Raw genomic sequence first — 15,094 nt, forward strand, 5'->3', positions numbered from 1 at the left:
GAGCTGATCGCAATCCAAATTCAGTGCCTTGAACCACTGACCTTCACTATGTTCTGACACATATAGTTCAATAAGAATCAGTTAAAAACTGATATACGCTGTAAAACCCACATATCCATTATATGTACATTGTGGCTTTTCTCACAGCAGTGACATTGAAAATGTATCCGAGAACTCAGACTACTTTGCAAAAGGGGTGACTTTTATATCTGAGTAAATACAAAAGGGACATGAGGGTGAAGTAACTGGGAGGTATGATCCAGCACCAGTAATGGAACAGATTCATGTCTCCAGGCCCCAGTACAGTGCTCTGGTTTACAGGTCACATAATTTCTAACACAGATTTGACCTGAGTGGAGTGATTTATACAGAAGATATGTTCCACCTGGAAAGATGACTTCTAAATAAGCTGTTTTTTGAAATGCCTATTTTTTCTTTCTTGAAGTGTTTATAGACTGCTCGCATTTGTGATCTTTCATGCGAATGTAGTTTCCTGGAGTTACCTATCTGCCTGCAACACCTTCTTCTTCTATTTTAATTTAAAAAAAATGCATCCTCTTGATCCCTTAAATACCTGAATGTCAGAAAAGCAATGTATCTTCTGACTAAGAGGTTGCCCTGTTGTTAGGAGTTCTTTTTTTCTTTGTTGGTCTCCATTTCTTGGTGCTGATTCTCTGATCCAAGAGAGGTAGTTGTCTTTCAACACATTCCCCATTTTTTCTTTCTTGTATCCATTCTCACTTGTCCTAAGATAATAGGTTCTTCAGACCACTTCTATCAGGAGATTGGGAGTTATTAGAGCCATCCTTTTCCATTCCCTCAAGTGTGTGAGCCTTTCAGCACACCACCAGAGAGCAGAAAGGGAATGGAGGGAGAAGGAGAGTCTGTGTTTCTCTTTAAGAATTTGGAGGTGGATTGAAGGGACAGTTCCTGCCCTGAATACACCAGCCTAATGTTCTAGATATTTCCTTCTGACTGGCAGTCTAAAGGCTACTGTAGATGCCTTTTTATTCTCATTATTTGAAGTAATTAATGCTTTTCACAATATATAGGCTCACTGAATGAAGAATGAAGTCCCTCTGTATGAGAAGCGGCTGAGGAGTTGTAGTGTGGAGTATATAAATGAGGAAAGCCAGAAGTTTGAGCCTTAGATTCAGTGCTGTGTTGATAAAACCTCTCTGCCGTCCTGAGGGCGTGCCATGGCATTTCATGGACTGCCCTTATCAGTGTGCATACTGTTAATTGAGTACCAGACAATGAACTTCTTTCTACTAGATCTTTATATGTGAACTTCGTACTGCATTGCCTCATGCAGTTTCTGAACAAAAGGGAAGATATTTTCCCCTGGAAAAATAAATAAATAAATAAACATGAGAAGGGAGAAATATAAATGCCTGTTGTCTGAGATAAGGGAATGGTCACATCCTTAATAATCCCTTTCCATCTGCTGGGTGCTAAAAGCTGTCAGAGAATTCTTTATTATTTTTGCCAGGTATTTTGTCTTTAGTTGACCATAAAAAAATGAACAGATAATCTTGTTTGCTACTGCATAATATGCTATTTTTAAAATAACCAATTGTTTTAAAATAATATTCTGTGGTAGATGCTGTCTGCATTATCACAAAGCCATAGTATCTGCTTAGAAGAGTATGCACTTTAAGAAACTGGATTCTAATTAAACTCATATGAGGCATTGTTTCAAAGAAAAAAAACCCTGTTTTGTATTTTCTGACTGTTAAAAAACCCCAAACTGTTAATTTAGTTTTAAAACCAGATTTTTGTCCCAAATATATAGCTTTTCCACATATAGAAGCCTGATGGGTTCTGAAAGTCCCATGGACAGCCAGAGGGGAATTCTCTTGTCACAGGCAACCATAAAAGGCAAATTTGAGGCTGCTTAATCTAAGCTCTGGGAGTATCCTGGGAGTATGTTTTAGAGGAGATTCTGGGAAACGCTGCTATCTGTAAAGTGGCTTGGAGACATTCAAGTGACTCAGCTGTGGGACTTCGGAGTACTACAGTACACTTCTTATAGGCACATTACACAGCCTTAATCTAAGACCTTTTATTATTATTATTAACCAGATAACAGAAGAGTAACTGACAACTCTGTAACATGTTAAAATGGGATTTGAAAAAAGATTGCCCTGTTACTGTCCATATTACTGTTTTTTTCTCATTTGGGGGATACTTGTTCGATTTAAGTATTAATATGATTCTCTGTTGGGTCAAGCGATGAACTTGTCATTTGTCAGGACTCCTGTTTAGCGAGAGGCTTATTATCCATGACCATCCCATGGGTTGTCCTGCCAAACAAAAAAAAATTTAAGAATAAAAAAAGGCAGCTTAGCAGACAGTCTGATTTGCGCTGTGTCTCAAAACCCATACTTCTATTCCTCCTTCCTCTGCATTTCAGCAACAGTGGGGATCAGGGAAGTGTAAAGAAAAAGTGTGCCTACCTGTTCTTTTGCACCCTGGGTATTTAAGGTGTTAACATACACACAACCTCCAGCTGACTTTAGTAAGTCCATGCTAGCTTTTTTGAGAATATTAGTCTGGATAAACATTAATTTCCTGTACTTCATAGTTATTTCACCTGGCTTAAAATAGCAACTGCTGGCTTGTTGATAGAAGGATTAGAATGCTGTCTGGTTTTTTTGACAGTGTGTCACAATCTTCTAAAATGCTATTACAGAATTTTGTACAGTGTTACCTCTTAAAAATATATCTGAAGCTCCTGCTGCAAAAAATGCATTAAGAATGCCCACTAATACATAGCTCTATTAAATAAAGGCACTACCTTTTTCTACCATTGGTTCCTGTCATGCTTGAATGCAAAGTACAAGGCTAGCAGAAGATAAGAGAACTGTAGCTCCATTTTTAATGACTGTACGATCCAGGACTGTAGTAACCAGGCACTATACATGGAGAGTAAAATTAATCTGTCTGAAAGGATCGTCTTCTTCAATGCTTTCTTAAGTCTGTTGATCTCTAGAGGAGTTCTGTCAGCCTTTGGGACTTCAGAACACATGAATTTCACACTTTGCTCTGGTAACAGCAAGCCTTGGGAAGATGCTGACCTCTGGTGACAACGAGTGTTTGCCACAGAACAAGCAAGACTGTTCTTCCCAGAGCTTCATTCTGGTTTCTGTCAGCTCCAGGGTGCCAACTCTTTTTGCCATGCCTGACCACAGATACAGGCATTCTCCAAAGGCTTCCTCTGAAATAGGCCATCACCAGGGGAAGCCTTTTTCACTGACTTCAGTGGGTTCTGGCATGCTACCCAAATCTTCATTAAATAATTAACAAGGGTAATAAGCACTGTGACAGTGTGTTTTAGCTTAGAAAAAGTAGTGTGTAGCCAAAGGGTGAAATACTGTATGTATTATGTATGCATTATCGCAGTTTCTTGGTAACTGGAGTGTGAGTTCTGCAGCCATTTCACATGTCCTTGATGTGGAAGGACTTTGACTTCTGATGTTCTTCCAGGGAATTATGAGAATTTGGGGTTTTTTTAATGTTTGGAATGTGGGAAGGTACTGAAGAAGAGCAGCCTCTCGTAACTTGTACTTTCCCTGGCAAGTTGACATGTTACCAGCATAAGCCAAAATGGCTCGTGAAATCTAACCTGGCGAAAATCTAGGCTGAGTGATCTTGGTTAGAAAAGCACCTGGACCTGTGTAAGAGGAGATGAACAAGCAAATAAGCTAGCAATTAAAATCAAGTGAGTCAGGAGCTACTGTGCAATAAAGGCATATCTTAAGAAGCCCAGACTTGGCCACTTCATGGCTGTAAGAAGAAACCTGAAGCTGCTGCTTTTTTAAAATGATACTCCTGTTATGGGGAGATGTGTTTTGGAGTACAGGAGGGGCTGGCAGGGTGAGTGTATCAAATGGGATGATTTATAAATGCTGTGACTTGGAATAAAGCACAGAGATTAAACCTGAAATTAGCCTAGAAGGATAATGCAGCAGAATTTGACAGGGTGTTCCATGACTCTAAGTGCCGAGGTCATAAAATTCAAACATTTAAAAAAAAAAAAAAGAGAGAAAGACTTCTGAATATCAGTTTCTAAAATCTGAAATAATTTGGGGCATTGTTCTGCCTTACCTGCATGTTATGGTTTCCTTTCTAATAGCACAAGCGTCTAAGCAGAGTAGATGGAAATATGGTTGCATGGGAGTAATAATTTTGCCATCCCTACTTGTGTAATGAGACCAATTCAGGTTGGTCCAAATAATTACTGGTCCACTTTATTAAAGTCTGCTCCTTCCCATTTCCCGACTTGTTTGAGTGCTCTTGTTCTCTTTGTCTTCCTCTGTCTCATTCTTTAGACAGTGTGGGGGCAGTCTGGTTCATTTGAGCTTTATCATGCTCATCCAGTTGATCTAAACAATGCAGTAGTCCCATTTGTTACTCGGCCTGGTTATTATATACAATCTCTTTGCATCCTGATGGAAGCTGTAGTGTCTAAAGGGATAAGGTTTAGTGCTGATGTTTTATTTTTCATTTGAATGCCAAGTAGTTTTGGTTTGCTGCCAAATATGTTGTGTGTTAGCTAAGTTAATTTTACTTCAACCTTCTAAGTAACCCATCTCAGTAAGATCATGTTTCTTCCTGCCATACTCAACTACGTTTTCACTTTTGGTGTTTCTATTGAACATTTTGTGCAATTCCAACTAAAAATTACTCACATTTGTTGTTTATTTTAGAGCTGAATACTTTTTAATTCTTTTTCCTTTTCTTCTTGGTGTGTGAGGATGTAATGAAAAGGGAACAATTGAGATTTGGTGGATTCCATGGTAGTCTGGCTTTATGGGAACAGATTTCACCTCCCCCATGTGTTTAGATTGCCCTGCCCAATGTTTTCATTCACTCCTTCTTGTTCCTATTTTCAACATTTTTTTCCTGCCTTTGTTAATTGTACCATAGTCAAGACTGCTATTTATAATTACTCAGTTGTCTCAAATGTTTATACAACCAAAGCATCCATATTGTATTAATATCTTTACAATGAACCTGTAAATTGGAGGAATACTCTGTTTAAAAGGTAGGGAAAAAATTCCAGAAAGATGTCTAGATAGTTAATTGCTGTCTTAATCACTTGGAAGTTGATACATCTGAGATTGTCAAAATGTTGCTTAAGGTGCCAGAAGTCTATGAAGTCCAACAGTAATGACTGAGAGTATCTACATTTCTTCTTTTCCCCATGCAAAGAACCAATTAAGTTATGCACTTCTGGGTTGCTTCAAACTCTCTTCCATGTTTAAGTATTGGCAGGATTCAAGCTAGACACTGGCTTATTTGTTGGCCTGATGTGATATAGGCTGCACCAGTCAGTACAGTAGCCTTCTCATCAGGGATGAAGTATGTTCTAGCTTAAACACCTTATTTATTCTCTACCAGATTTGGAAAAGAGATCTAAAGCCATGTCTCCCACTTTCCAACTCTGTTAACTGACACAGGGTGTTTGATCATTCTGGGAGAGTGGTTTCTTCCTCTGGAGATGTTTTACTTTATATAAAATATCTACATATGTGTCAGAACATGAACTGAGACCTATGTTTTGTACTGCTGGACTGTAGAGCCATTCACGATCTTTGGCCAATCAGCCCCATACAGATTGAGACCTTAGGTTTTTCAATGCCTACATCTCCTGGACCCCATGTATAGTGGAATTCATTGCTTCAAACAGCGAGGTCTCCTTTGTGGAACATGGGGAAAACTAGCCATGTTGGCACACCTCAGAAATGGTGTAGGCATAGCCTTAACTGTCTACAAAAGTGCTTCATAAAGTCAATAAACTGAGTGGGGATCTGTCAAGCTAACCAATTAAAAAATGCTGAAGAGAGGCCTGCAGCTGAAGCCTTTTCTTACCAACAGAGGTGAAACATCCAAGTTTGGGTGGGAAAACATTACCAGCCTCCGCTTCATCTGTTCACAGTGGTGTGCCCCCTCTAGAGCTCATGCCGTTCCTCTTTACCTGAAAAGAGCCATGAGACTAGCTGACAGCCTGGGACGATGGAAACTTGTGTGTGTGAGAGAGTACCTCTTTGTCAAGTGCATGCCCTGACTTAAAGCGGAAAGATGAACTCAAGTTACTGTGTGTCAGGGTCTGTCTTGACCACAAAGGTGAATTTTCTAAGATAGGGCATGCTTCCTCAGTCTTTGAAGGGAGTTGTTCTGCTTTGTGTAAATAATTAGATATTGAGCAGAGACTTCAATTTATGTCTGCTACGTCCCATGAGTACTGCTAGGCTGTGGAATCAGCCTCTTGCTTGTTTTCCTGCTTTCTCTCTCAAAGTGTGTCTGGCCCAGTAAATTTGTAATTATTTATAGTTTGAGGAACTCGTTGGGACTTGGTTGAGAGCCAGTTCTTTAAGCTGCTTGGCAGCGTCAGGATATTTTTGCCTTGAGGTGGAAATATAAGCAGCCAGGGAATTTGAGGTACTGACAATGTTAGGCAGGAATTTGGGACTAAAGGGGATTCAGACAAATATAAGTGCAAAATTTAGTCATTATGTTCTGGACCACAGAGACATTCAGATTAACTTTTGTTGATTTAAGTGGAAACTTGGAGCTTAAATAACTTTGTGGAGCTTGCCCAATATACTTAAAGAGATAACTGGGCACCAAAATCAGTCGTTAGCCCTACCCTTGAGTGACTTTCTCAAACTTGCAGAGGAAGCCTATAATGAAGTTAAAACTGCACTTCAAATGTCACTTGTATCCAAGGCTCTTCATTCATAGGACCCTTTGGAAATGTGTTTAATTTTGTTACCTGAAGCAATAAGGTTTGCAAATTGAAAATCTCCTGGTAGTGAGAGAGAAAGAAGAAAACATAGTAACGATGATGTTTGTGTATGTGATCTGCACTCTTCTCTTCTTTTTGAGTGAGAGTTAAACCCTGAATCTGTCATATGCATGTGAAAATTATCTTAGTAACATGTAAATGTATCACTCGGCAGAGAGAGAACTTTTTAATTTTCCATTTGCTAGCTGGAAACAGTGCTCTTACAGTTTGCACCAGTGTCTTTTACATACAGGACAAATCTGAGTGATTACCGAACTGGAGATATATCACATTGGAGTTGCAGATATGCCTACATTTCATTCTGTGCACATTTTGTGAGTAATCTACACCTAAAAAAGACATTAGATCTGCTAAAAACGTATCTGAAAATGTTTTCCAAGTCATATTTTTTGCTACAGAAGAGAAGGATGTTGACAGTTAAGCTAAACATATTTTTCCAGGTTAATGTGTGGGTTTTTTAATGGTCAAAAAGTCTCACTCATCTCTAAAAATACACCCACTTTTAAGGGAAGTTTTGTATTTGAATAAATTATCCCTCAGGTTTATATTTTCTTGCTATTTTAGACCAGCTATATTCAATTTCAGAATAATAAATACTACTTTTCTGAAATAAAAAATCCAACTGAAGAATGAGCTTATACGTAGGACCAGGTATTCATTTAGTCTAAATGACATAATGATATTTATTTCAAGAGTATGGTATTGCTTTACAGGGTTGCCCAGCTTCATGAGTTCTGTGTAGGCTTTTGGAGGGTCTCTGATAGTCCTTACATGGAGCTATTTAGTATATGATGTAATGTCTGTTAATAGATATCGGTTCTTCAGAGGGAAATCAGTTGGGGTCTGTTAGCCTAGTGGCTTTCAATTTCTGCATCTTTCTCCATAATATTTTTTCCAGAATATATTCCTGTTTCAGTCAGCTCCAAGAGAAATCAAGTACAGTGCCTGATTCATTAGTCAAGAGAGCAACTGTTAACAGTAACTTTTACTAGGTCTTACTGGTAAGCTTGGTCTACATATGCTTTGTTAAAGGTGGAGATTTCAAAGAGACATTTACTTATGGCTCATATTAAGAAATTGTCTTGCCGATAGATCAAGGATAGAGTGAGGCTATTGGAAGTGAAGCGCTGAAGTCAAGGAGGGAAGTGAATTTGTTGGCTTCAATTTACAAATTGGAAGTGTATTTATGTAGGCACATGTGGCTTTGAAACTGTTGTAATTTAACAGTGGGTAATGAATGAAGATGATGAGTAGTTGGATAGATAAAACTGTCACATAAAGCACCAAAACCAAATATAAAGGAGAACTGGCAGAACAGTGTTTTGAAACATCTGCATTCCTATGGATTTTGCTGCTCTTACGGCTCCATGTTGCATGACCTCTTCTGACCCCCATTCCCTGCCAGCCACAGAGTGTCTTGAGCTGTCAACAGACACACTAAGGAGCTTGTCAGATAAGGGCAGCATGTTGAGTTGGAACAGTGTTTGATGGATTAAGACCCTGGCTGTTTCACCTGTGCAATTTCAGACTTATATTATGAATGACAATTTCAAAGCCTTTGGGCAACATTGCCAAGCATGCCCTTGGAGACCATATTACAATGTCAGAACAATGTCAATTCCAGTTAAATAATTTTTTATAGCAAAATAATTAAACTAACATCAAGCTTTTGACAGCACTTCCACAAAAACTCAGAAATCCTCAGTTAAGGCTCCCACAGCACTGCAACTTGACTTCCTTTTTTTTATTTTTTGTTGACATAATTAAAGAGCAGTATTTTATTTTCACATTTTTTTTTTGCATGCTGTAGCAGCCCTTCAGTTACAGCCCTGCAGTGTTCTCCTGGGCAGTATTTACTCTACATTTAAAATAATGTTTGTAAGAAATTGTTTCATGCTATGCATTAGAACTGTGTATGTGTATTTTAAAAGCTCTGTCCCACCAAGAATACTTTTGATGGTTTTGGATTACCTCAAACAGATTGCCTTTTATTTTAGCTGCCCAAACCCTGGATTTACAGTTTTATTGACTGAAAATTCAAATAATAACAAAAAAAAGTCCAACCTAATCTACTAGCCTGTTTTCTTGTCAAGATAGCCTTGACACATTGATGGATGCTATAGCCAGCTTCATGCAAACGAACATCTGGAACATTGTTATTGGTCCACTCTGAAGACTTCACAATGATCACACTCCTTTCTTCTCTTCTTTTAAACATACCTAGAATGAACCATGCATGCTTTGTCCCTACTCTCTGCTAAGAAATCATTATACATTATTTTGGTGAGAGGGGAGAAAGAAGGAGCAAAACACAGATCATTCTCAAATTTGAGAAATATTCAGAAAATTTATTTCAAGAAAGATAATCCTGCCTCAGAGTTCTACAGGAAAAGGAGAGCTCTCAGGTGTGGCCAACCTTGTATGTCTAGCTACCCCATGTTGCAGACACTGGAACCCTGTGTACCTCTTCAGAGATGCAGGCAGCTGAGAAGGGACATTTGAAAGAAAGCAGAGAAGTTTTGAAAACTGTCTGGCAGGCGGAAGTCCAAAGAAACTCATTCAAAATTGAATTGCCTCTGTGGAAATTTCCAGTTTTGACAAGTTGGTAAATGCTGATGAGGAATCTTTTCATCTGACTTTTCTGCCCATCTCCATTACTCAACCTGTGACTGATTTAGACTTCAGCCACTGCAAATTCTCTGCCAAGCAGCCTACTTCAGCTGAGCCAGCACTTCTTCTGAGGAACAAGTCAGCAGGACTTCAGACCATCAGAAAGGGTATCCCAGCAGCAGGAGAGTTAGCATAATGGAATGGACAAAGGCACTGATACCAACTCTAATTAAGCTCTGAACACCTCTTCTAATTTTTGATGAGTCAATGATGTTAACATTTTCTGGTGTGGATACTTAATGTTGGACAGCTGAAGCCAGATTTGGTAAACACATGTACTTGACATTACTTACACTTCATTTACTCCTTCTGCCTCGGCTTCCCAAGTATGGAAAAATGAAGATAATAAAATTATTATCTTCAGAGAGAGGTTATTATAATTAATGTTTATAAAATCCTAAAACTAATTAAAGCCCACAGTAAACCTTCCGGCTAAGGATAGATAAGGAACTATAAATCTTCTGCAATTTGGTACTTTTATTGCTTTTTCTTACTTTTTGATTTTTTTTTTTCAGTATTGACATCATGACAGTTCAAGTACAGAAAGGGAATCAGAAGAAACCAGTGCTTGAGAACCATGTGAATCATGATCTTAATAGTTATTGCCTTTACTATTTCCATAGGATGTGTTTTTCTTACTCTCTTTATTCTTAACTGTCTTGAATCTTTTTTTGTCAGTTTACCTTTGGATTCCATCTTCTGATGGCCGAAGCTAAGTTAGATAAGTCTTCTCTTTTAACATTTATGACCAAGGCAAGTTAGAAATGATACTATAATAGCATTTGCTGAATTTCAGAGCACTTCATGTGATGATGGCACCTACCTGCTATATTCTTTGCCTGAGATTTTTTTTCCCCTAAAAGAAACATCAGAAATAGAAACTATATCCTTACCCTTTCCTGTTCCTGTTTCTTTGTTTAACCTTCAAAGGCAGTGATTCAGAATAACTTAAGATCTCAAAAGTATAAATGAGTCAGCTACCCCTCCTCCCAACAGAGGTTCTTTGAAAACTAGGCTGTTTTTCAAAAGCACTAGGCCTCCATTGATTTAAGCACTTTTGAAAATCAGGCCTTTTAGTTATGTGCTTACATGCCAATTGAAGAAAAAGATTCTATAATTCTAGTGGAAAAAACTTGTCCTTAATTTTTCTCAGAAAAATAGACTAGATTTCTACACCAACACGTTGCATTGAACATTTTTTAGCCGAGTACATTCCATTGGCTTTCCCACAAGCTCTGATGATCCAGAACTATTTGAATCTCCAGTGTGCTAAGTGTGATGACTTGTGCTGTTCTTGACAGAACATGAGTTATAAAAAGCCTGTAACTGTGGTGCCTTCTGGATGAATTCTGATTAGAGAGTCTGTCTGAAACTGTGCTTTGGGCCTCTGAATTGTTTTCAGTAAGTTACTAGCAGGACAAAGTGGTATGTTTTAATACAGACTTTATTTGACAGCATGTATTCTTTCAAAGCAATGCAATATTTGTGGTAAAAAAGGAAGATTCATTTTTTCGTTTCATAGACACTGATTCTGAAATCCTGTGTTCAAATTTGTAATTCAGAGGAATCTTTACTGTAACACCATGTAAAGTAACAAAGAAGAAACAGACACAAGGCCCAGGCTGCTGACACTAACAGATGGTAACAGGAATAATTCAAGATTTATTACATTTCAGCTTCTTTTGTCTTTAAGGACCATTTCCTTGTATGTAGTGTATGAATGGAAACTTACAAAATATGCAGAATTTTGAGGGAAAATAAGAGGCAGAAATTAAAATCTGCCAGTTCCTCTTTTGTGTACTTTCCTCTTCTCTTTTTCCCTGTCTTTCTTTCTTCTGTTTTCTTATCCTTCCTTTTCTCTCAGTCTTCTCATCTCTTGTAACTTTTCAGCTCCCCTTGTCCCTTTCACACCCTGTTTCAAGACTTGCTACCTACTCCCTTCACTCTCTGCTGCAGCGTGGCTCTTGCATGAGGAGAAGCAGCCTGGTGGAGTGCCTGCCGTCAGGATGAACCCTCACTTTGGGAGAGAGCAACTGGTTGCGTTGAAGCTCACTTGTCGCCGTTGCCTGGGGCTATGCTGGTTTAAGGCTGTTTTGGCAAAAGAGAAATAAAGGTGCATGATTAATTTGCATCCATTCCCATTCCTGAGGCTATCAGGGATGAATTTGCCCCAGGACTTTTTATATACATTGAAGTGCTTATCTTAATTATGACAACCTGAAATGAAGGTCTTACAGTGGCGGATCTGTGGATAGCAAGCCTCTCCTTCCCATCCATCGCCCCTTCACTCCCCAAGTCTTGATCCTTTGCTCCAGAGATCTGAAGTGATTTGAAGGGAGTAGTGCACACCAACAAGGGGAATCTGCAGGCTGTTGTAATAGCATTCAATGATACGCTGCGGTCAATTTGTTTGTTCTCAGCTCTGTCTTCTCTGCTCATTTCTGATGGGAGGATGTATCCAGAAGTATGTAGAAATAATATGATAGAGTATGGGACTTTTTTTTTTTATTAAAACTTAAAATACAAGGCAAGCCTGAAGATGCCATGTCCTGTAGCTTACTATATGCAAATTATGAAGTCATTCCCCTGTGTCAAGTAACATGTCAGATGCAAACAACTGATAGCAATGGGGTGATGTTACAAGAGGACCATGCTTCCAACCATTTTGAGGGGGGGACGACGTGTGTGTACAGGTTAAGATTTGCCAAGTGACTTTTTTGCCTATAGTAGTGTTCCTTCAGATTATACCAGTATAATGGAAATTGTTCTCTGCTGTTGGGATAATTGTTTTTCAGTCAGTTTTTTCTAACACCAATGTTTTTCATGGAATTGTAATTAAGATTTTGTGTTGTCATTATAGTAACAGGCCAAATTTCACGGTACAGGCCAAATTTCAGTTAGTCCCTGCAGCACTGTTTTACCCCCTGAAGAGTAGGTCTCTTGTCACTTTTCCATTTCATTTCTGCCTGTGCCAGGTAACCATTTGGAGAGTATAATCTTTTTTTCTGGAGAGTGTCCCACAGGCAACATGCAGTCACTAGTCGTCTGAACGGTACCTGTGTTTTCCATATGATATTTCATCCAGACCCATACTTTATCCTTGTTGCATGCTAAAAACAGCGCAGACTCAGCACCTCTTGTTGTCCACTGACTTGAACTTAGTTTGTAAGATGTTTGGAGCAGAAATCAACTCAGCCTGTGTACGGATGCTGCATATGGGATTACAGAAGTCTCTATCGCACAAATAAACATCTCTCAGGACGTGCGGGGAAGTGTGCTTTTGAACTGACACATAGTAAAAGTCAGCCTTTATTTATCTGCTTAAAAAGGAGAGATGATCCTGGAAAGAAAATTCTTTTGGGTAGGAAAGGCTTTACAAAGTCCTGTGTTCTAATAAGCACGTCTCGTGTTCAGCTGGAGATGGAAATTCAAGTTTCCTTAAAGATGAGAGTGCAGGAATGTGCCTCCTCCACGCTCCGGAAGTTTTCTGAAAGTGCTGTATCACCACATACCTGCTTTGGGTGCAGCTACATCCCTTTGAAAATACGCTGCTCCCCATGCAGGTGCTCACAGAACAGTCCTGCCTTTGCCTGGGGGCTGGTAGAGCATCTGCCGTCATGGGTGAGCACTGCTGATTGCTCCCAGTAGAGGGCAGTGATTATACCGTTGGCCTCTACAATTAAAAGTAAAATTTGCCTATGCCAGCTATTTGTCAAAAGGCAGCTTTTAGGAATACAGAAACTATTAACTAGCCGTATTAAATGATTATTAAATATGGAAATCATAACATAACAGCAGGATCACTCATATTACAGGCAGATGTATTGTTTTTTAGGAATGGGAAATTCTGGGGTGAGTCAAATTGCAGCTAGTTGTATTCAAATATTTCTTTTGCAGCCAGCAATTGGCTTTAAGGCAGACAACTCCTCGTGTTGACTGTCTTGAATGCAGACAGTAGTTGGCAACTGCTGTACAAAATTTCCTGTAAGTGTGTGTTATCCCTCTTAGTGAGTATCATTCTATTTTGAGCCTAATTGAAAACTGAAGATAGAAAACTCAGCAATTATTTTTCCCTGCAGTACAATATTTAATATTCTGATTTCATGGCTGTCTGACTACAATGATTAGGAAGAACATTTTCTTATAGTATTTACAGTACCACAACAATGTATCAGGAACATTGTGTATCAAGGGAAGGAACTATTATGTTAAAATATGTGCCACTTAAAAACATACCCAATTAAAAAGTAGGATGCTGTTCAGTGTTACATTTGGTGTAGTCAATAATTGCTTTGTAAGCTTTTTCTTGCTTTTGGCTTTGAAAAAGCTATTCAGGTTGAAGAAAACAGCCTTGATCTAGAAAGGCTTTAATAGGAATGATGTGCAACAACGGAGATAACACCTCTGCAACAAAGGCCTTTTGTGTTTGGAACTGTACTACCATGTTAAGTCCAAGACTGTGGTTATTTTTGCTGGTGGAGAAATGGGAAATATGTGTGTAGTTGCTGATGGTTGTATAATCCTTTAACAGAAACAAACTGCTCAGTGGGACAAACTCTCATCTGATAACCTCTGTATTAAGTGGGGTAGAGACCCCCAGTATTTACAACAGGACACTGGTTAGGAGAAGTAAATAGGGACAGAAACTTGTTCAAAATGTCCTGTAATTTTGTATAGAGGATTTGAAGATGTACTATAAATTTAAAATGTTTGCTTGTTTTTTTCTTTTTATACCAGATAGCATTACTGAAGTCTTCACTAACATCTATGTGACCAGTTTTGGACCTGTTTCAGATACTGATATGGTAAGTTTCTGAATCTTTTGCCTATATGGTAGATAGTGTAAGATATATACTATTAATTTCCTTTAAACTTGTATTCTGCTTTTACTTATTGTGGACAAATTGGGAATAATTTCACTGAAGTCAGGAAGTGCCAAATCCCAGTAGTTCTAAAAATGGAAATTGGTTTGTAGATCTTACATGATAAGTACACTTGTATTAGCTGTTTAGTTTGGAATCTGTGAATCTTCTGATTGTCCCCACTGACTGTACTTTGGTTCATATTCTGGAGCAGTCTTGAGATGGGTGAACTGGATTCCTCTTGGATGAAACTAGAGTGAAAGGTGCATTGTAGGAGCACACTTAATGTTGGCAACAATCCGAGGGACCTGACTGGAGTCAGTCTACGCTAAACTTCTTGAAAGCTGTAGCTTGGAATTTGGGTCGTCAGCACCATAGTGTTGTTCTACAGGTCTGTGCATAATTTGCACTGTTTAGTAACCATTTAAAGGAAGTCAGTGACATTAAAAAGAAAGAAACTGTCAGCATATTGCTCTGGATTACAGTTTTTCATGAAACAGCAGTGGAAAAAACTCTGAGGCAAGGGGTCCTTTGTAGGCTCACTGCAAATCATACACAGATTAGGCAGAATGTGTCATACCAGGGAGAAAGATCTTCATGGATATAACATCTCTAAAAGGAAAGAAGGGAAGGACAACCTGAAAGTTACTTTAACTGCTCTTGCCGTTCCTGCAAGAAATTATTTCCTGCATGAAATTATTTTTGGAAGTGTTTTGAACATTCATGGTTATATATGAGATATAAAATA

At 38.6% G+C, this 15,094-nt stretch overlaps 1 protein-coding gene across 1 annotated transcript in view; it reads left to right on the plus strand.

Moving 5' to 3' along the window:
• GABRA2 (gamma-aminobutyric acid type A receptor subunit alpha2) overlaps positions 1-15,094 on the plus strand; it is a 58,233-nt gene that overhangs the window by 12,749 nt on the left and 30,390 nt on the right. Inside the window, exon 3 of the mRNA XM_075709314.1 lies at positions 14,222-14,289. Within this exon, the coding sequence (XP_075565429.1) occupies positions 14,222-14,289 (68 nt within the window). The remainder of the gene's footprint in view (positions 1-14,221; positions 14,290-15,094) is intronic.

Source organism: Pelecanus crispus, chromosome 4, assembly GCF_030463565.1.
Source record: "Pelecanus crispus isolate bPelCri1 chromosome 4, bPelCri1.pri, whole genome shotgun sequence".
Lineage (NCBI taxonomy): Eukaryota > Metazoa > Chordata > Aves > Pelecaniformes > Pelecanidae > Pelecanus > Pelecanus crispus.